We start from the raw sequence: 22657 nt of genomic DNA, 5'->3' as shown, positions 1-22657 counted from the left end.
ATTGTCAGTTTAGTCACTGAAGATCTGATCATGCAACATGTACTGGATTTTACATTACCAATAGTGCTCTTAGATTTTTTTCACACAAGCAACTGTGTACGGGTTTCCTTGTTATCTCATTATTGGTGAAACAAATGGTACATGAGCATTTTTTAAAGTTGTGTGCATAGACACAGATATGGATGTGGAATTAAGGCAGCCAATATTGTTTTTGCAGAATATTGGAAATGAATAACATACATTTTTCAACAATCATGCAATGTCAAGATAAGACACAAACACATGCATGTGAAACAGGTGTCTTTCAGTTTCTGTGTACGAAATCTATTCACAAAGCTAGATCAGCCAGGGGTCATAGTAGAATACACTTACCAAAGGTGCTCTGCTGTGGGACCAAATCAAAGACCACATGGTTGGGAAGCAAACTTCTCAACCAAACAAGGAAAAACCCCACCTAATCTCTGGCCAAACCTGTGCCTTGGAGAAGAATATTTCAGGTGCTGATAACCAGATAATCTAAAACTGATGGCAATGGTGATTGTTTCCCTACAAAATGGCCATATATCTCCACATGGCTTTTACAGATGTGATTGATTGAATGTGAAGCCTACACAAAAATATATCATAGAAAAGGAGATGGAAGTTTCAGGAGGAGGAGGTAGGAATATAAAAAGAGGAAATGGAAGACAAAGAAAAAGGATAAGTAGAGGAAGAGGATGTGAAGGAGAGGCAGATGGAAAATAGGAGTAGAAGGAAAGAACTGGAAGATGGTAGGAAGGTAGAAACAAAATTAGAGGTAGACCACACTCTGCCTCTCACACTTTTTACTCTTCATACCCTCAGTTTCTCCCAGGCAGTGCCTGCCTAGATATTCACACAGCAGTGCCTGCTACTCCTCAGAAGATAATATCCAGATCTCTTGTTTTTGTTTCCTTTCTCTTCCGTCATCCACATTCTCAAACAAACGCCAGCTCCACTTTCCACCAGATAATAGGGAAACATTTTTGCCCTTCTTCACTCTATTAACGATGAGAAAATAAGCACCATGTAACTCTTCTCCTTTGAACATGTTCAAAATGTTTAAAGCCATCATAATTTCATTAACTAAGGAAGTTTGTATCCTCACCCCCACCTCAACTATGAGAAACAGTAAAAAAGAACAAAACAAGTGCCTGAACAAAAAAGTAAAAACACAATTTATTGGTGTATATATATATATTTTAATGGTATGAAAAGCAGAGAACATGACTATAGCTTGGATCATGTCACTTGAAGTCTGTTGTTCTCAATGAGCCGAGGATGTGACCAACTGGATAGCACAGTTAAAGACAGAAGCAAAAACAATGAACACAAAATAGGCTTGGTGGTAATAATAATTATAGTAGTAGTAAATAATTGGAAACAGTCTAATTTAACGACTTAATGAGGGCGCATATCTGGCTGTCGTTTCCTTGGGGCAGCCTTCACAATATCATCAACTCGCAGAATCATTTCGGCAGCTTCTGATGCGCTGGTCAACACCTGGCGTTTCACCTTCAATGATTCAGTCACTCCAAGAACTGAGATGTCTGCTATCACACCATTGTTCATGTCTGTCAAAAGAAATTGAAATAAAAGCACGAGAGTTAACAACTGTTTTGTTTTTAGTTTTGATGAAACACATTTAGCATGCAAGTGCATACACACACAGAAAAACCAATACTGCCAGGAAATTGTACAAGTAATTACTTTCAGAGGTTTTCAATAAAAAGTCCTTGTTTTCTATATTAAAAATAAGCTTATGAAAGTACAGATAGTCAATATGATGTTGGCCTGCTGACTGAAGCGCCAATGTCAATTGGTTGGGATCACATAGACCATTGTCATCAGTTCAGTAGCTTCCAGCATGCGGTTGGCTAGAATACTCTGAAGGAACATTAATAGATAAATTAGTAATCAATCAATCAATGATAGTCCATTCTTCCATTACAAAATTGGAACAATTTTGAAAATATAACAGGTACTTCACAACTCTGATCTTAGAAGTAATGTAAGTTATCAAGACACCAAACTAGAAGAACCATAGAAATGATAGATTGATGTTTTACCTTAGCTTGCTTACTAATGAGGAGTTTGAATACTCTGAAGAGCATAGCTTGGACAGACAAGAGCTCCAATAAACAGACAGACATACCTAAGATTGTTGCTGTTTAGCTGAGCTCAGTAGGCCAATGATCAAAGGCATTCCAGGTATGACCACCCAGCTTTTGTATATCTAGGACTACATTGTCCATTATGTAATTCCTTAAGACAGTAGAGTGTGGTTCGAAGGAGATATGGCTACTATTTCAAGCAGGTTGAACAATTTCTGGAAGGCTTCTTTATCAGCCTTGTTGTTTACCAACCTGGATGAGATGTCCAACCCATGCCAGCATGGAAAGGTGAATGTTAACCATAATTTGTAGTAGTACTTGAAATGAAGCCAACATCATCATCATCATTGTTTAACGTCTGCTTTCCATGCTAGCATGGGTTGGACGATTTGACTGAGGACTGGCAAACCAGATGGCTGCACCAGGCTCCAATCTGATCTGCCCTTCCTAATGCCAACCACTCTAAGAGTGTAGTGGGTGCTTTTACATGCCACCGGCATGAGGGCCAGTCTGCCCTGACTTACAAGATGTTCACAACTGGAAAACTGTTGATATGGATCAGGACTAATCTGGGGCTACAGACTATAATAAAGATATAATGAATATAAGAAAGCAGAAAGGAAGGAGGGAGAAAATGACAAGTTGACATGTTGTAAGACTTACCAAGACCATAAGTAACTTTGCCTTGTGTGTGTGCAGCACGGAGTTGTGTGACAAGTTCAGAGCTGTCATACCCACCATTATCAGCTATTATTGTAGGGATCTGAAATTCAAAGGGTGGAGTAAAAAGAAAAATGTTAAAAGGCCACATTAAAACATAAAAATAAATTCAGTAATAACTAGAATTACAAAAAGAATAAAAGAAAGTGTTTACTAAAATATCTTACCATTCTTAAAGATTTAGCAAATGCTTCCATAGCAACAGCTTCTTTGCCCGGAGTCTTAGCAGCAAGATTACTAACAGCTTCTGCCATTAGCATTTCACTACAACCTGAAATATACGAAACAGCGAAATTAAAGAATTCGTAAAATGTGACTTTTGTGGGATTTAAAAAAAAAAAATTATTATTTTGTCTTTTAAATCCTGCAAAGAAGGACTTACTTTTCATCTTTTTTGGGACTGATAACTACCAGTAATGTATTGAGAATTAATTAATCATTTATCGTTTTTCCCTTGCTTGCATAGATCAGACAATTTTGTGGAGGTAGATTCTCTATAGCCAATCCTCACTTGTTTTCAAGCAATGTAATATTTTCCCATATGCTAGGCATGTTTTGCATGGAAGATTGGGAAATGAACAAACTTGCTCATTGACAAACATCACATGATGTCCAGACAAGAGTACACACTAACACATCATTTAATGCCTGCTTTCCATGCTGGTATAAGTTGGCTGGCTTGACCGGAACTGGTATGTTCAGGGGCTGTACCAGGTTCCGTAGTCTGTTTTGGCTTGGTTACTGCAGTTGGATGCTCTTCCTAACACCAACCACTCCACAGTGTACTGGGTACTTTTTATGTGGCACCATCGCAGGTGCTTTTCAACTGGCACCTTACCTTGGTTTTAGGATCTCAATTCTGTTGTGATATTGGTTTCTTTCAGTTTCCATCTACTAAATCCACTCACAAGGCTTTGGTTGGCCCAAGGCTACAATAGAAGACACTTGCCCAAGACAACATGGTTGCAGAGCAAGCTTCTCAGCCACACAGCTATGCTTCCACCTCTATCATCCTTACATATGTACAGTTTTGTGTCTAAGATAACCAACATTTTACATGCTTTCTGTTGGCTTAATGTCCATTTTTCCATGTCAGTAGGAGATTGAAAGGGAGTTGAGGCAAGATTTTACAGTTGCTTATTCTTCCTATCACCAGCTAATACCTGCTCCTAACATAGGGTTTTTTTTTTAATTCCAAGAATCTTTGAAAGCTGAGAACAAATGGTTTGTAACATCAACAAAGAATGCAATCATTTCACTTAGTGCTAACAAATGAATCCATGGAAAACCACATGGTTGTGGAGCAAAATTGTTAAAATCACACAACCTGCTACTGTTTATAGAAGATAAACTCAACTTCAATTGCAAACACACAATACCGACATACTCCTTAGTTGCATCCCATCTGTCTTGTCTATCACTACTATAACACTATTTGCTCTCCTGAACTCAATGATTGTATACAATATACTAATTATTACCCTTCAACTATGATCAGAAAAGTGAAACCAGTTTAGAAAATTAAAGAAAGTACATGGAATAAAACATTTATGCATTAATTCATTACATGAGTTTGTGCGTTACTGCATAAAGTAAAAAATCTACAAACCTGCGCCATGAACAGTCTTAGTTTCCTTGACTGTCTGTGAGAGTACACATAGAGAATCATGGAGAGACCTTTCTGCTTCATCTAAGATCTGTTGAGTAGCACCACGCAGAACAACACTACATGCTTCACCAAGAGCTACACCTGAAACAAAACAACATACCAAACATTAATTCAGGACAACAAATAACAAAGCACTCTGCATGCCTATTGCACATAATTGTTACTCACTTCCCTAAAAGATGTGTTGCTGATAATTTACCTTCCTATTTTGAACATTCAATTCGCTGATGAAATGTCCTTGGTGTTCTCAGTAAAAGAAACACCTTTAAGTATAGCTGTTCCTTAGCAAATGTATAGTAAATAGGGGAACACTTTCCAGGCCCCGGCCCACCTCACAGAAATATTTGCAGCTATAATTACTCTCACAGACAAATTCACAAGGCCAAATGTGGCTGTCTGAGCTGCAAGAAGAGCAAATTTTCGTAAACCAACACTACTACCTTAAAGAGAAAGATGGATTGAATCATCATTATTTAACATTTGTTTTCCATGCTGGCATGGGTTAGATGGTTTGACCAGAGCTGATAAGCCAGAGAACTGCAACAACTACAGTCTGTTTTGGTTTGGTTTCTGTGGTTGGATGCCCTTCCTAATGCCAACCACTTTACAGAGTGTACTGGGTGTCCTTTATGTTACCAGCACCTAACTATATTACATATGGAGAAAAAAACCCCCCAAAAACAGCCATAACAACACCTTTGATTATACATTTATTTGATCAGGGTTGATAGGGCAAAATCAACAAATTCACTGCAGTTTCTTCTATTAAGATGGAAAACTCTAAACACTTGAGTTTATTTCCAAAGATTAAATCCAAATAATCAAATCCAAGATATTCTCAATTTTCAGTTGCCAATCATTGATAAATCTACAGTAAAATTACTAAAAAAAGTATACTAAATATTCAACACAAGTTACCTGAGAATTTGATCAACTTATCTTCTCCAATCATAACTTCTTCTATAATGTCACAGTGACCAATTTTGACACAGTCTGGAGCATCAAAGGTTGACACAATCTCTGCACCTGAAACAAGAATTTACCATTTGTAATGCTTACAAAAGTCTGTTTAATTAAAGAGAGGAGGTAACTGAACTGTGGCTTATTACATAAGTAACATAGTGCTTTTCAATTAGGGATTTCCACATCTCTATGAGACTGCTTAAGAAATTGAAGAAAGAAATTTGCTGTGTGTGTGTTGCAGAAAATATCTTAAATGGATATCAATATTAGCAAAACAAACGACTGCTGAATGCACCAAATAGGGAAGTGTAGCAATGATATACAATGAATAGGTGGTAGAATCAACAGAGCGCTAGATAAAATTATTTTGCAATAATTGACTATTTTCCACCATGTTCCAAGTTTGATTCATGCCCAGAACTTTCTGTGTCTCAGTCTGAAGTCATTGAAACATGTGTGTGTGTATATATATATTTGGATCAACATATTTAACTAGAAGCTAGTGTCTCAATATGACAATTGACAAGTCCCTTAACCCCTTAAGGGGTTGTTGGAGCACTGCAGCCATGCAGCGTATCTAGGGTGAGCAAGCCCGGCAAAGCCATCTCCAAGCTAAACTCATTTCTACAGCTGAGTAGACTGGAGTGATGTGAAATGAAGTGTTTTGCTCAAGAACACAATGGATCGTCTGGTCTAGGGATCAAAACCACAATCTTACAGTCGTGAATCCAACACCCTAACCACTAAGCCATGCACCTCTGTCTCAAACATGGCTGAAGCCTAATCACTGGTTGCTATACAATAGAGGCAACTGATGCTGAAGATTAATTCAAATATTTTAAACTAAACCATAGATAAGTAGAAGTCCCAATTAAAACATGCTCTGGCTGTGTGAGACAGAGAACATTGTGCTTCTAACAGAATAAAAACAAATAACTACCTGTAACCAGAGCCAAGCGCTCAACCCCTTCAAAGTCTGCATGTTCAATGGCCATGACACCAGCATCAGAGAAAAGTTGTTCAGGGTAGTTGTAGATAAGTTGTCTGGAATATAACATGACAGTCTTGATAATAGTGTAGTGATGACATGGTATAGACAGAGGAAGGATGCATACAGATTACACACAATATAACAGACATTAACATAAAGAAACATGTACACTAACATACTGAAGAACAGAAAACAGAACCTCTCATCGGACCTGTCAATGATACTATAACTTCACTATACACATACACAGCGGTTTGGTAGTACAAACAAGTGAGGTAGAACTCAAACACATGTGTATATGAATTCCTTTTAATGGTGAAACTTGAAGTAGATAAAGCTTTAAAATATATTGGGTTAAAAAAAACACTTGGATAGAAAAAGTCAAAGACTGCCTGTGGGATACAGACCTACATCTGGTAGAATGCTTGTCATGTTTTCAGATGTGGGTTAAATTCCCATGGGTAGCCTTTGAATTTTTGTATCAAAGATTTATTTTTTTAAACCCAATATATACATGCTATTATTTATAGCTTCATCTACCTCGAGTTCCACTGTTAAAAAACGATTTTATTTCTTGTCCAGAAGTTAATAAATTTGTATGTATGACATAAATAACACGAGTAAACAACATTTTATTTTCATTTTTAATAGAAGTTATGAAGTGACAAATGCCATGTGCAAAACTTTTGATCTTTGAGTTACTTTGTAACCTTTGCTGACTAAAATGCACACACACAGAATGACTGAGTTGTTAAAAACATTACAGCAATAGCTAATATAACATACACAGAAATTATAACTCACCTCTTGAAAGAAATCTGTCATAGTTAATATCTTATTTCTTACTTGTTTCAATCATTAGACTGTGGCCATGCTGGGATACCACCATGAAGAAGTTTTAGTTGAATGAATCGACCCCAGTACTTAATTTTGTTAACCCTGGTACTTATTCTATCAGTGTATTTTGCTGAACAGCTAAGTTACAAGGATGTAAAACACACCAATACCAGTTGTGGTAGTAGGGATAGACACAAAGACACACACACAATAGGCTTCTTGTATATATTTTATACACAGAAACACTGTAACCCACCTGTTAATAAAGACATTACAGCCATGTTTCAATATTTTATTTACTTTATCCTTCATCTTCTCTCTTTCTGCTACCTCCAGTTCTGCAACTTTAGAAATGGCATCAACTTTCACTCGGGAACCAAATACCTAGAAAACAACAAATCCTTTAAAAAACACTCTAAAACACCAGCAGTAATGAGAGTATTTTATTTAATTATATTACCAGAATAAGTTTAAAGGGAACTGTGATATTTATGACTATTCTCCAAGAAAATAAGTGTTTGAAGAAAGTGAAATATCTATAAAGAGTAAAGTAAAAACAGGTCATATGAGTCAGTGAAGGAACTGGATATGGTCATTTCACCAGATAGAAATAACAGCATTGTTTACCGTCCACTTTTCTATGCCAGCATGGGTTAGACAGAGTTTTATTGAGGTAAATTTTTATATGGACAGTTGTCTTTCTTATCATCAACCCTCACCTGTTTCCAAGCAAGGTAATATTTCCTCATGACCGGACATGTTCTCTCAGAATATTAGAAATGAATGACTGACACTTATTTTACAACTACCACATGATGTCAAGACAAGGAAACACAAATGTGTTTGTGTATACACAAATAGATAAAAAATCATTATTTAACATCTATTTTCCATGCTGGCATGGGCTGGCTGGCTTGACAAAGTGCTCCTGTCTGTTTTGGCAGGATTCCTATGACTGGATGCTTTTCCTAACATTAATCACTTGACAGTGTAAAGGGTGCTTTTTAAAGTGGTGCTCATATATATCATTATAACCATTTAACAACTATTTTTCACAAAGAAACACACTATGAGCTTCTTTCAATTTCTACTTACTAAATCTACTCACAAAGCTTTGGTTGGCCCAAGGCCATAATAGAAGACACTTACTAAAGATGCCACACAATAGTACTAAAACCAAAAGCATGTGGTTGATAAGCAAACTTCTTAATCACCTTAACGGTAAATCATCACCATTACCATTTCCTCAAATTGCCAACTATGACAATGAATTGGCAGTCATTAGAGTTTTGGATATTTGCTCCAACTCTCTCTATATTCTAAGTTCAAATCTTGCCAAGGACTGGCAGAACTACTAGAGGGTTGGATAAGATGCTTTGCAGTATCTGTTCCAGCTTTTTGCATTCTGACAGCAAAGCCTGCCATGACACTGGTGTGAAGCTGCATCAACCTAAATTGGCAGTTTTTCCTCTTAGATAACAAGGTAAGGAGAAGGGAGACCTATTGTTTGACCATGGTCATGCTGGAGCACTGTCTTGAAGGGCTTAACCCAGTGGTTCTCAACCATTTTTTTTGCCTATGGATCTCTTTGATTCCTATTTTACTCTACTGGACTCTCACAGCCATTTGATGTTTAAAAAGGTCACATTATATTTCTGTAATCAATAATTATTATTATTAGGAATTGTATAAACAAAAATGTTGAAAGATTTTGTGTATTTGTAAAAACATAACCAATTTATTGCGTGTAAAATCTTACGCAGACTCCAGTTAAGAACCACTGGTTTAACTGAACAAATTGACCACAGCACTTATTCAATTAGTCTCCTTTGGCAAATAAATCAACAATGGTTGTCAAGCAGTGGTGGGAGACAAACATATGTGACAGATTTCCATACTGTTTCTGCCTACCAAACTCACAAGGCATTGATTGGCCTAGGGCTATAATAGAAGACACTCAGCCAAGGTGCTGTGCAGCATGACCGAGAGCAAGCTTCTTAACCACACAGCTATGATTGCAAGAATTTTGTCCTTTTCGTTCAATTAATGACCTCATGACCCATCATCAAATACTACATAAATGTATGCAGTGAAAATGGGCAGCATCGATATAGTAAACAGAGCAAGTACATAAGGATTTAAAACAAGAAATCAATCAAAAAAGCAAATTCTTACTTTGATTTTATCAGCATCCATGGGTGTATTTGCAACAAGAATCTTGGCATTTTCTATCCTTTTAGGCTGGTTGACACCAATCTTTTTGTCAAGAAGAAAACCTGAAAAGAGGAATGCAATTCAAAATTAATATGATGAGAAAACTAAAGGGAGATGAAACCTACTTTTATAGATTCTGGTACAGGTGTGTTTCTAAATCAGAACCACAGGTGTAAACCCTTACCACTGCCGACCCAGTGTTACAACCTAAGTAGGTTGGATGGTGTGCCAGGTACTGGCAAGCTGGAGGGCTGCACCAGGCACCAGTCATCTGTTTTGGTATGGTTTCTACAACTGGATGCCCTTCCTAATACCAATCACTTTACAGAGTGCTTTTTATGTGGTGCCAAACTAATATCACTACACAACAGTTGTATCCATTGTCTCCCCTGATGCCATTACCAGAATTTCTGACCAACTATATTAGAAACACAACATATATACTGAACACTCTATCCACTACTGAATTGCACCTCTCTGTAGGAATTTCCAGCTCTTGTCACCAAACCATAACCCCCATCTAACATCACTACTACACATCATTTAATATCCACTTTGCTATCCCTGCAAGGGCCAGACATTTCCTGGAAACGAACAGCATAATTAGTATGATGGTGATGCTCATTTATAATAGTTATATTATGTCCAGACAATGGGGAAAACAAACGTGTATTTTAATTGGTTTCAGAGGCTGTGGTGATGCTAATGGGCTTCTTTTCATTTCCCTTTACCAAATTCAATCACAAGGTGTTAGTTAGGTGATCCAGGGCTATGGAAGAAAATACTTGCCCAAGTTATGGCACAGTGGGAACGAATGCAAGACCATGTGACTGGGAAGAATGCTGCTCAACCACACCAATTGCAGGGTAGCACCATTCAAATATTGGTTTAGATGTCTTGAACTTCACAGCAGAGATTGACACTGTAGCTACATGAACAAACAAAGCATTACTCACCTTCATCAAGATAAGAATCTTTCATTCCACTTCCTAACTTCTTAATGATTTGGATGACAGAAATGTCAATGTTTCCCTGGAATCAAAGGACATTGATTTATGATTAACATTCTGAAATAATCTTTTTTTATTAAACTAAAAAGAAAATAAGGCTATGACACAGTGTCTGGAGTCAGACTTGGGACACCATTTCACTGAGGCACCCAACTCATCAAGTGTTACAAATTGGTGTTATTTAAGTATGCCCCTGGTTTCACATAGGATAATCTAATGCTACTTCTCTATTGAACAAACAAGGACACGTATACAGGATAACTTGATCTGCTGAAATAGGACAAAATCTCCCTCAAATTACATTCTACTGTGAAATAAAAAAACAAGCTGGATAATGTAGTCATGTAACCTCTGATACACTGTGCCTGAATAATCGAAAGTCTGCTCAACCAGAATTGACCTGAGGTTAAGCAACTATGTGAGAAGGCACTGGAAATGAAAACACATAAATAACACTCCCTATAACTACAACATAATGGATGTTCAGTGTGGTGTGTTGAAGCTGAGAATTTTGTCTCCCCACAGTCCAGGTAGGGATCAGCAACTTCTTTGTTTATATTTGCCCATAGCCTACACATAATATTTGTTGTTATATCCGTTTTTCCACGCTAACAGAAGGAAATTAAGACGATATCTTAACAGTTGGACATTCTATCACTAACACTTATTTTTTTACTTTACAAACCTTCAAAAAAATCTCCCAAAATTTGCAGCACTCAGATATCATGTACAATATTGGAGAGTGTAACTCAATTGTTTACATGAAACCACGTATTTTCACAAATGTACTAATGAGGCTTGCATTGAAATTCTCAGGTGACTTTGGGTGGTTTGCTAATAATGGCTTCAAATTTTGGCACAAGACCAGTAATTTCAGGGGAGGGGATAAATCAACTGCATCAACCGCAGTGATCAACCAGTACTTATGATTTCTGTCTTAGGAATAAAGCTATATTCATAGTGTAAAATGATTATAGTATTGAAACTAGTAAAAGAATAACAGGGATAAACGTCAGAGTGTAAGTATCTTGAGAGAAAAGCTGAACATTAGAAGCATCAGTTGTGGCGTGCAAGAGAGACGATTGCGCTGGTATGGACATGTGGTGAGAATGGAGGAGGATAGCTGCGTGAAAAAGTGCCACACCCTAACAGTTGAGGGAACCCGTGGAAGAGGTAGGCCCAGGAAGACCTGGGCTGAGGTGGTGAGGCAAGACCTTCGTACATTGGGCCTCACCGAGGCGATGACTACGGACCGAGACCTTTGGAAATGGGCTGTGCGTGAGAAGACCCGGCAAGCCAAGTAAGATCGTTGCCAGTGCCCCTGGACTGGTTCTTGTGCGGGTGGCACATGAGATGCACCATTTTGAGCGTGGCCGTTGCCAGTACCGCCTGACTGGCTCCTGTAGGATTTTCGAGCGAGATCGTTGCCAGTGCCCCTGGACTGGCTTGTGCGGGTGGCACATAAAAGACACCATTTCGAGCGTGGCCGTTTTCGTGCGGGTGACACGTAAAAGCACCCACTACACTCTCTGAGTGGTTGGCGTTAGGAAGGGCATCCAGCTGTAGAAACTCTGCCAAATCAGACTGGAGCCTGGTGTTGCCATCCGGTTTCACCAGTCCTCAGTCAAATCGTCCAACCCATGCTAGCATGGAAAGCGGACGTTAAACGATGATGATGATGATGATGAAACGGCAACAATCAGTGACATACAAACTCAGAATGAAACTAAATACAACACACCAGTTAGTATGATACTCTGCCAGTTCTGATAATCCTTCACCCTAAGAGAACTCACATTTTATTAACAGTGTTTGAGCCTCATAACATAAAGGGACGTAATTAAAGACAACATGGCATTTTGATTAAAGCCATACCACATTACAAAATGATAACTACAATACAATACCTTGAGTTTAAGAACAGCGTTAACTGCAAGCTCAGCAAAATGGTCACTGTGTTGAGTAAGAATTTTGGACCCAAGAGTTGTTAGTGCTATGTTCTTTAAATCTTGACGGAATTTTACAGGATCATTACTACAAATAAGGAAACAATTTGCAATTGGTATATTTTATATAGATACAACATACAGGGAAAAATTAGTTATTAATAGTAGCAGAAATGCAGGCATCAAGCTGTAGTCAACTGTTCAAGCCTGGTATGGCTCAGACGAAATTTGTTGAGGCAGATTTCTAAGGCTAGATGCTCTTCTTGTTGAGCGAGCTGATATTCTCCCTTAGTCTGGACATTTTTTTCAAAGAAGATTGTAAACAAACACTGATGTTTCTTTATAATTAACACCTGACTTTGAGTCAAAGAGACATACACACACATATATAACAGGCCTTTTGCCATTTTCTGCCCAACAAATTTACTCATACAGCTTTGATTGGCCTGGTGCTATAGTAGAAGACACATGCCCAAGATACTGAGTGCCATGGACTAAATCTGAAACCACATGGCTACAAGGTAAAACTCTTAACCATACAGCAATGCCTGTACCTAACTATAAGATAGCAAACAATGGCACTCTCTTTAATCTTGCTTGGGGTGGGATGGGTGGAGTAAACAAATGGAGACAATGTAGGGTGGAGAGAAAACATTACACTTGCTGATCCACCTCAAAGTGTACATACAAGCAAGACATGGTCTCTAACACACCTAAACAGGTAATAACTCCAAATAATAAATTGTAATAACTCATCCAGTGCCTGTTAGCATAGAAAAATATAATTATGTAATGTATTTTTATATTAATAATGTAAAAATATGTTAAGATAAATGAACAAACAATAACTAATAGTTATTGTTTGTTCATTTAGCTGGTCTGTTTCCCATGCTGGCATGGCTAAGACGAGAAAATTGAAAAAGGATTATTATGGCTGGACACTCTTAACTTGTATCTATAGACATTTATTTATACGTATGTATATTTGTGTCTACTTGTTGTAAATGAATCTCAGTCATTATCAATATTCTGCAAAAACATGTCTGGCTGCGGGGAAATATTACCTTGCATGGAAACTAGAATGGATTGGCAACAGGAAGGGCCATAGAAAATCTACCTCAATAAACTCTTACTAAGAATGGAAAATTGGAGGTTGAAACAATGATGTAACCTACAGTTCATTTAGCAAGTGACATATTGAACTGGGCCATATATGGGTGCACAACATTGAGTAAGTGGTGATGAAAGACGTGTGAAACATACCCGTTGTCATTTGCTGATTTCTCTAAAGCTTCCCTAGCAACAGCAGTTGCTTTCCTCCATCCAGAAATGATGGTCTGTGGATGGATCTTCATGCGGATTAGATTCTCAGCTTCCTGAAAACAAACATAAGCAACTGATATATGTAGTGAGAGAAAAATATAAAGGATCATTTATATAACAAAATACCAAATCTGGAAGTGAGGTTTCATTCTTGTGGCAGCAACAGCAGAGCCATGACCATTACCAAGGATACACTGGATAATGTCATCTCTCATATACTGAGGCAGTGGCAGCTACAACCCCAACTGTTCAGACACCGATGGTCCTGAACCTTTTGTAATCTGCACTTATTAATAGCAGGAACTTCAAATTTTCATGGTTGCCAGACTAGTTTACTGGTACCTTGCACAGTAAGTATTAATAAAACGTATATCGTTCTTACTAATTCTTTTATTCTTTCATGCATTTCAGCCTTAAGGCTGTGGAGTGAACCTGGAACCTTTCACACACCAAAGCGAACACTCTACCAATGAGCTACATTATTTAAGTTAATTTAATTATTTAATCTAGAGTGTATTCATCGTAGTGACCATTCCTGGTTCATAAAAATTGGTAATCTGGAATAGCTTTGGAACAGAAGGTTCCAGAAAAACCAATGTTGTATACATGTATACAACTGTTTAATCAGAGCTAACTTGAGGTTAAACAGCAGTCAAGTAGAAAAGTCATATACTCAAGCAGATGTCTGGGTGGCAGGTTTTCTTTGGAGTAAAATATTTTATTCAGCAACTGTATATCCTTCTTACTGCTAGTCCCCTATCTAGAGAGTAAGGCTAATGGATGCAGTAAGGTTTGAACCTGTAAACTAGGAGATCAACAGTCTGGCTTTATGATACACAAAACATGCAAGATATTTGGTTGATTTAGACTTTTACCTTTAAAAGTTCACAAGCCAAAACAACAACTGATGTGGTACCATCACCAACTTCATCATCTTGAACTCTGGAGATATCTGCAACAAGGAAACAATGATAAAAAAAAAAGATTTATACAGATGAATTCCATTTATCTCAATAACTTTCAAGTATAACGCAAAGTCTTTTTCACAGTGTAGAACCAGAATATTACTGGTGACAAGCAGCTTACAACAATGAGTGAGTTTCTTGTGAAGCATACAATTTAATAGTTGTGGCTATAACATACCATAAGACTCCAGGGAGGCATGAATACTACAAATCCCCAACACCATAATGTCAAGAGACAATTAGTCCTCAATCATCATCACCATTATCGTTTAATGTCAATCTTCTATGCATGCATGGGTAGGATGGTTGACAGGAGCTGGCCAGGTAGAAAACTACCCTAGGCTACTGTGTCTGTTTTGGCAGTGTTTTTATGGTTGAATGACCTTCCTAATACCAACCATTCAAACTTCAATGCACACACACTTTGCTAGTTAACTTGTTCTAATTATTACTCCTCTTCCTCATCATTTAACACTCGTTTTCCATGCTGGTGTTGTTTTTTACGGCCAGCTGCCCCATCCACTTTACAGAGTACACTGGGTGCTTTTTATGTGGTACCAGTACCCCAGGGTCACTGAGTGGCTTGCAAGTCAGGGACATCTCAGTTGAGAGGGGGAGAGGAACTGAGAGAAGTGGCTGTGTGCCAGGGACAGCTTTCTTACTACAGGAGATACTTGGCTACTCATGTAAGACAAGGAAGTGGATGGTAATTTCGCTTTTGGCTTAACCAATAGGTTCATTTATTGCCTATTGCCTTATGCATTGTTTTGGGGCAGCTACAACTTTCTTACTCTACCATCCCATCCCATCTATGTTCTGATACCTGTTCCTTGTAAGGATGTCCTGGCACTTCATCACCATTTCCATCCAGTTGGGTAACCATGTACTTCCTCTACATAGTTTAGCATTGTGCAAAAAGCTTCTAGTAACTTTACCATCAGTTTAGGTAAGCAACATATAACAGATCTCTCAATATATTTCTGTTTTAAAAACATGAAAGATGCATTAGACACTGTAGTCCTTGACATGCACCCAAAAAGACATGATGGTCAAGTCTGGAACACCTTTGCTCATAGGTCTGATTGATCAGAAATGACCTAGGGCTAAAAATTGTACAGTAAAACACGAACACTTACCAACAAGAACCTTTGCTGCAGGATTATCAACTCCAAGTGACTTAAGAATAGTGGCACCATCATTGGTTACTTCAATGGCATTTTCTCCTCTGCCTTGCTTCAATAAGATTTTATCCTAGCAAAGAGCAAAATAGAAACAAACATGATACAGTAAAACTTGATTATAATCAGCAATTAGAAGTAAATCAGAAGAGCTTCTGAGTTTCGAGAAAGCAAAACAATAATTTTGCATTAATCTAAGAAAAAGTGAATTCTTACCATTCCTTTTGGTCCCAGAGTACTTTTTACTACATCTCCAATAGTAATAGCGCCAGCAAAGTATGACTGAAAGAGGAGGAGAAAATCATGATCAATTTACAGATTGTCTAAAACAAGGAATAATATTGGTTTCAAATTGTGACAACCCCAGAGTTTAACTGGTATTTATTTTATTGACCCCCCAAAAGGATAAAAGGCAAAGTCAACCTCAGCAGAAAGTAAAGACTGACAAAATACCACTAAGCATTTTTCCTGCACTTTTCTTGTTGCCTTTACAAGAAACAATACTATTATTAATTCTTTATTGTGTGATATATATATATATTTAGATTGAACTGCAATACTTGGTCACCATAGCCAAGACACTATATATTACTATTCAGTTATCAGTGTAGGTAGAAGCTGCACAAGTATTGATTTCAATTCCTCCTGCTGAAATATCTACAAGTGGGAGACTAATGATTTTTCACCAATACACTTACAAACTCATGATGGGCACCAAGCAATTACAAAATAGGGACTGAACCAAATTTCTGAAGCACACATTCATGGTTGCATTATTAAAGTGTCATTAAGGATGAAATCAACACTGGATCAATTTTACATTTTAACAATTTTAGATCTCAAGATAATATTAACTCTTTAGCTTTTAAACCAGCTATATTCGGACAAAATATTCTACCTGTTTTATCTCCAAACCAGCAAGATCTGGCTTCTCACACACATCCTACAATGTCATTCTAAAACTAAAACAATCACATCACTGAGATCTCAAAGCTATGAGATAGTTCATGGTCAATTCAAAACAATGAAAAGAATTAAGCATTGCATTTGACAGACTGATCTGAATGCTAAATGGTTGAATTAGTAAATCTTAGCTCATTAAGAATGCTATTTCTTTTAACAAAATGTCTGAAGAAAAATAGAAAACAAATTGTCCAATTACTGATCATACTCAGTGAAAATATCTATCATTAGATATTTTTCCAAGGAATATAATGAATTTTGTGTATGACCAAAACCCCCACACTATTTAAATCATATAAAGAAACCAAAAACTATCGAAATATTGTTTCAAATTTTTGCACAAGGCCAGCAACTTCGGGGATGGGGTAAGTCAATTACATTAACCCCAGTATTCAACTGGTACTTATTTTATCGATCTTGAAAGGATGAAAAGCAAAGTTGACTTCAGTGGAATTTGAACCCAGAACATAAAGACGAAATGCTGCCAAGTTTTTGCCCTGTGTGCTTACAATTCTGCTTTAAAAACAACTGAAATATTGTCAATTAATTTACAGGAAGAGATTCATCCAAGATACTTACAAGACGAGCTATTTCAGACTTTTCTTCCTCAGCACCAGAGCTGAGAATCTGAACAGGATTCATTGGATTGATATAATTCTGTTGTAATAAAATAGAAAAACAACAACACACATTAAATAATGTTATAAACACATGTTCAAAAAATTTGTACCAAACAGTAATTTTACTACTTAGGGATTTCACCTATTATCCCATTAACCTGTTTGTGACCATATTTCTAATGAATATACTACTTACTCTTTACTCTTTTACTTGTTTCAGTCATTTGACTGCGGCCATGCTGGAACATCGCCTTTAGTCGAGCAAATCGACCCTGGGACTTATTCTTTGGAAGCCTAGTACTTATTCTATCGGTCTCTTTTTGCCGAACCGCTAAGTTACGGGGGACATAAACACACTAGCATCGGTTGTCAAGCAATGCTAGGAGGACAAACACAGACACACAAACATATATATATATATATACATATATACGACGAGCTTCTTTCAGTTTCTGTCTACCAAATCCACTCACAAGGCTTTGGTTGGCCGGAGGCTATAGTAGAAGACACTTGCCCAAGGTGCCGCGCAGTGGGACTGAACCCGGAACCATGTGGTTGGTAAGCAAGCTACTTACCACACAGCCACTCCTGTGAATTTCCGTTTTACTTTTTAAAATAATCAAGAATGTGAAAAGATTTAAGTAAATAATTAACTTCAACATCTATTTCTATGTCAAACAGGTATTTCAGTCTCAGCATATACTAAGTTAAGGGCATCACCTTTAAGGGTTTTAGCCAATTACATTGATACTAGTTCTTAAGCCAAGTACTTTTGTGACAAGGCTGGGCTTTTTGAATTTCAGGTGCTACTCATTTTTTGCCAGGAGAGTGAACCATAGCAATGTGAAATAGAGTGACTTGCTCAAGGACACAACATGTCACTGCAAATCAAACCCATGACCTTACAATTATGAGTTGAACAGACACACATGCAGGTGCAGTATGGCCAGATGGCTAGGAAATTCATTTTGCAACCAAGAGATCTTGGGCTCAATCCCACCGTGCGGTATCTTGAGCAAATGTAATTTTCTATAGCCTCAGGTCAACCCATACCTTGTGAGTGAAACAGAGTAGATAGAAAATCATATAGAAGCTTATTGGGTGGATGGTATTTGTAATTTAAAAAAGGTATAGCCTTGTCACACACAGTGACATGCTGATTCTACTTGAGTATTATGTTAAAAGCATTATGGAATGCTTGGCTACTTATATGCAAATTCAGTTGATCAAACTAAATCCTCATTACCAAAAGATGGAGAGTAACCATATGTGTGTGTGAGTGTATATATAACCTTTTCTCTTTCTAATGAAGAGCCAAGCATGAAATGTCATACCCCTTCTTTCTTCCATCTTAAACTGAGCAACAATCTAATACATACAATATATGTCTTTTAGACTGTTTTTATTTTTGATTTGCTTCTATGTGTGTGTGCATTTATATATATATATATATATATATATATATATATATAGGTACTACTAAAGCAGCGTGGTCCTGAACGCACAAGCTAGTCGTGAGTGGGTGATCCTACAAAAAGTGCGTGTGCGCAAATGAATACGTGTTTAGGGTTAGGGATAGGGTTAGGATTAGGATCGACCACTCACGACTAGCTACCGCGGACGCGCGACTGCGCGTTCAGGACCACGCTGCTTTAGTAGTACCATATATATATATATATAAAACAAGCTAACAGGCTTCCATTGTTTCCCCTACTAAATTTTATCCACATGGTGTTGGTAAAACTAATAGAAGACACTTTTTTAATGTGCTGAACAGTGGAATTGAAATTCAAAACCATGCAGTTGTGAAGCAAACTTCTTAACCACACAGCTATGCCTACACTCATACACAGAGTGTGTGTCGTACAATGTCATTTTACACCAATGGATAGTAACATACTTACGGAGAAAGCAGGCAAAGAGTTTGCCTTCTATGTGTCATTTTATATCAACGGGTAGCCATTATTATTACAAAATAACAAACATCATAGATTAAGACTGAAGAACAGATGGGTTGTAATGTTGGTGAATTGAGTCTTAACTAAGAATAAGGGGATAAAGATAACATCGTGTAGGGTGTGTGTGCTGTTAGAAGTGACAAGTGAGATTTGGCTGTTATTTCTAGCATGGGATCTTGTTCAAAACGGGGGCACCAGTATTTTCTTAACGAAACACTTTGAAACTTGGGACACTGGTAGAATGTGTCATATAAAACATCTTTTTCTTTTAGTCTTCTTAACAAAAAAACGTACATCGCAAGTTATTTCATGTTAAAGTTGTCGTATTTCTGTAATTTCAACCAATCACTGACGTCTATTCAGCTGAATAGAGTTACTGCTGGCCGATCATAAAAATGTTATTCCCTGTGACATATTTCATCCGGTTTAATCGTAATTTATACGCATATATTGTTTATATAATAAATTACGCTGTGCGTATCTATGTGTGTAACAATTTTAGAGTTCGGATTCTAGAGTTAGGGTTAGGGTTAACAGTCTAGTTAATCGGAAATGTCAGAACTAACGGGAATTAATACGATATACACCGTTACAGCACTAACTGTTTTCAACTGAATAGACGTCAGTGATTAGTAGAAATTATCGAAATAAGACAATTTTTTACATGAAATAAATTCGAATACAAAATTTTTTTTATGTTCTATAACACAAAATAGATAAGTATACGAAGTTTGAAAGTCTTTCGGTACCAAAAACACTACATAAAACATAAATGAAAACTGGTGCCCCCGTTTTGAACAAGATCCCTAGCATGTAAATAGCCTGCTTGAGGGGGGGGGGGGGGGGGTGAAATTTTTCAAACAATTTTTTTTCAGAATCGGAATCTCCATAACCTAAAACGTGATTGCGTAAAAAAAAAAAAAAAGGGGGGGGGGGGAGGTTCAGATTATATATTGTCCATCTGGACCTCGAAAAGATTAACCAAAGTGCCTATTGGTATTTAGAAGCGGCCCTTTACATTTGCCAACTCCGTTTTCATCCCGCTAGAGTAAAATAAATAACAAATATTAACGTCAATTTATATTCCTAACGGTAAATGGCAGGACGTTCAATGATGATGACAATTTCTACTTAAGGCCCAGAATGCGGTATTTTATAGGACATGAAATAAATTGAAAATAGTGTAGTTCCTACTGATCGCAACCGCATCACAACTCGTTCCAGGCAGTCTATTTCTTGCTTTACAATTGTCGCTAAGTTACTGACGCACGGGCAAATATATAAGGGTTGCACAGGCAACTATGTAAAGAATATTCATAATCAATAATCCCGTTCCACAGTATATTACAGGTACTGGATGTATTATAGTGACCGCTCCCCCAACTTCATAAAAAAGACGATACTGTCAGGATTTGAACTCAGAACGAGTAGGATGAGAAAATAAGCATTGTAATATATTAAGCTTACAACTCCCAACTCTCATCATCACAATAACAATGGAGATGATAGAAGTAGGTAACTGATTAGTCATAAAGGCAAATGACATGCAAATCAATCAATACCATTATTACAAAGATTTCAAACATAGATATTATAACCCTTATTTTTTTCGGAGGGGGTGAATGTTAGAAAGAAAGAACAAATAGAACAGTCGATTAAAGCGCGACTATCATATTAGATTGAATATGTTACTAGGTAATGGTTCAGCTTGTGGGTACCAGCAATATTTGATTGAATAGGGAGCGTAAGAAACGGAACTCTAAATACCGCAAATCATTTTGTCTACAATTATTTATTAATATTAATAATAATTAGCAACAAAAAAAAAAAAGGATACTTTCATGCAGCTAATGATTATTATTAATATACAATTCATAGTAACAAATGACAACAAGAATGTGAGTTAAAAGATAGCAAGAATGCCGGTTTTGGCGAAGTCGTTGGTGTCTTTCTTCTGCACCGCGTGGTTTCAAAGATGGGCTGACATGAAACCCCGGTGCCTGCTTAGTCACTGTTTAATTAAAATGAATGCAGGCAGATAATTAGCAGATTAAAAAGCAAGTACAGTAAATAACACTCAGATATATACAGTAAACGATATGAATTAATAAAACTTGCCATTGTGAAGTTTCTTCTCAAATAGAAATTGTTGCCGCAGCTTGAGTTGAAACTTCTAGAAATCTCGAGTGGCGACCGGATATAGTTTGTGATGGAGACAGACGGGTAATATTAGCGAGAAGATAACTGGCTATAGAAAGAGAAATGAAAAAGCGAAACGAAATAGGATTATTTATTGGTGTGGTATTATATAAAAATATTTATAAGTGCAATTAAGTTGATTGAAATAATATCAAATTACGAAAACATTAATAAGAAAAAAAATATGTAATTCAAGTTATGAAATAATTGGGGAAACAAAATGGAAAGAAGAAGTTTGTATTTCTTTTAAACAAACAATCCGAAACGAAAAATAGAGAAGAAAAAATCCTACTTTTCTTTACATGCTTGCTGTGGCTGGGAAGTGCAACTAGTCTGCACGGAGATAGATAATCATATGTCTTATGTTAATTTATACGAGACATCGGATACCTATTATCGGAGTCTGCGAACCGGTTCCGATTTTTAATTAGAGCCAATTCAAATCGCTTACTATGCTTATAATTATCGTGAAAGAATCGCAACGCAAGTCTAAGCATTTATACCCACTGAAATGAGATGTTGTGACGTTTATACATTTCGCAGGAATGTTAAGTGTAAACAAAGTGTAAGGTCATTAACAAGATATCGAAAACAGTTTGGCCTACACGATTTGCGTATTGCAAATATAAAAGTATCAATTGTCGGAATAGTACATTGATTAGGCTTAAAAAAATTTTTCTTGTATTTTTGCTTATTTTTCTTTTTATTTTACACTACACCCTCCCATCCACCTACAATTGGATTTATGGTTACAGCATGCCTAATTACATAAATATTTTACATGAAAATATAAACCCAAAACACGAAAATATATTCATGAGCGACGAAAAACAAAAACGAAACAAAACAATTCAACACTAAGTGTATCAATCGGTCGCACGTCACAAGAATCAGCGGAACTTTTTATCGAAGCAAGTTAACACGCTTGCGGCATTATCGCTGAGGGTTAGGGTTAGGGTTAGGGTTTTA

At 37.0% G+C, this 22657-nt stretch overlaps 1 protein-coding gene across 1 annotated transcript; it reads right to left on the bottom strand.

Annotated features, from left to right (window-relative positions):
* Positions 1-1196: 1196 nt before the first annotated feature.
* On the bottom strand, positions 1197-21690 carry LOC106871773 (T-complex protein 1 subunit beta). The gene is made up of 16 exons (XM_014918412.3): positions 21608-21690; positions 17491-17568; positions 16165-16230; positions 15907-16021; positions 14681-14757; positions 13746-13858; positions 12444-12570; positions 10483-10558; positions 9488-9588; positions 7569-7696; positions 6425-6528; positions 5440-5547; positions 4462-4602; positions 3020-3123; positions 2796-2895; positions 1197-1592 (listed from the first exon to the last, which is right to left on the bottom strand). Exons 1-16 carry the CDS (start codon positions 21608-21610, stop codon positions 1420-1422), a joined length of 1614 nt encoding a protein of 537 aa, XP_014773898.1. The 5' UTR covers positions 21611-21690; the 3' UTR covers positions 1197-1419.
* Between the last annotated feature and the right edge of the window lie 967 nt (positions 21691-22657).

The sequence above is a fragment of the Octopus bimaculoides genome, chromosome 19 (assembly GCF_046866305.1).
Source record: "Octopus bimaculoides isolate indiv1 chromosome 19, ASM4686630v1, whole genome shotgun sequence".
NCBI lineage: Eukaryota > Metazoa > Mollusca > Cephalopoda > Octopoda > Octopodidae > Octopus > Octopus bimaculoides.
This window is presented reverse-complemented; position numbering and strand designations above follow the sequence as displayed.

Excerpts from the sequence above, each read along its gene's own strand:
- LOC106871773 (XM_014918412.3), bottom strand. Across the intron at positions 10,559-12,443 it reads ACGCTGTTCTTAAACTCAAG|GGAAACATTGACATTTCTGT; the intron begins GTATTGTATTGT and ends CTTTGATTCCAG. Across the intron at positions 4,603-5,439 it reads TAAGTTGATCAAATTCTCAG|GTGTAGCTCTTGGTGAAGCA; the intron begins GTAACTTGTGTT and ends GTTTTGTTTCAG.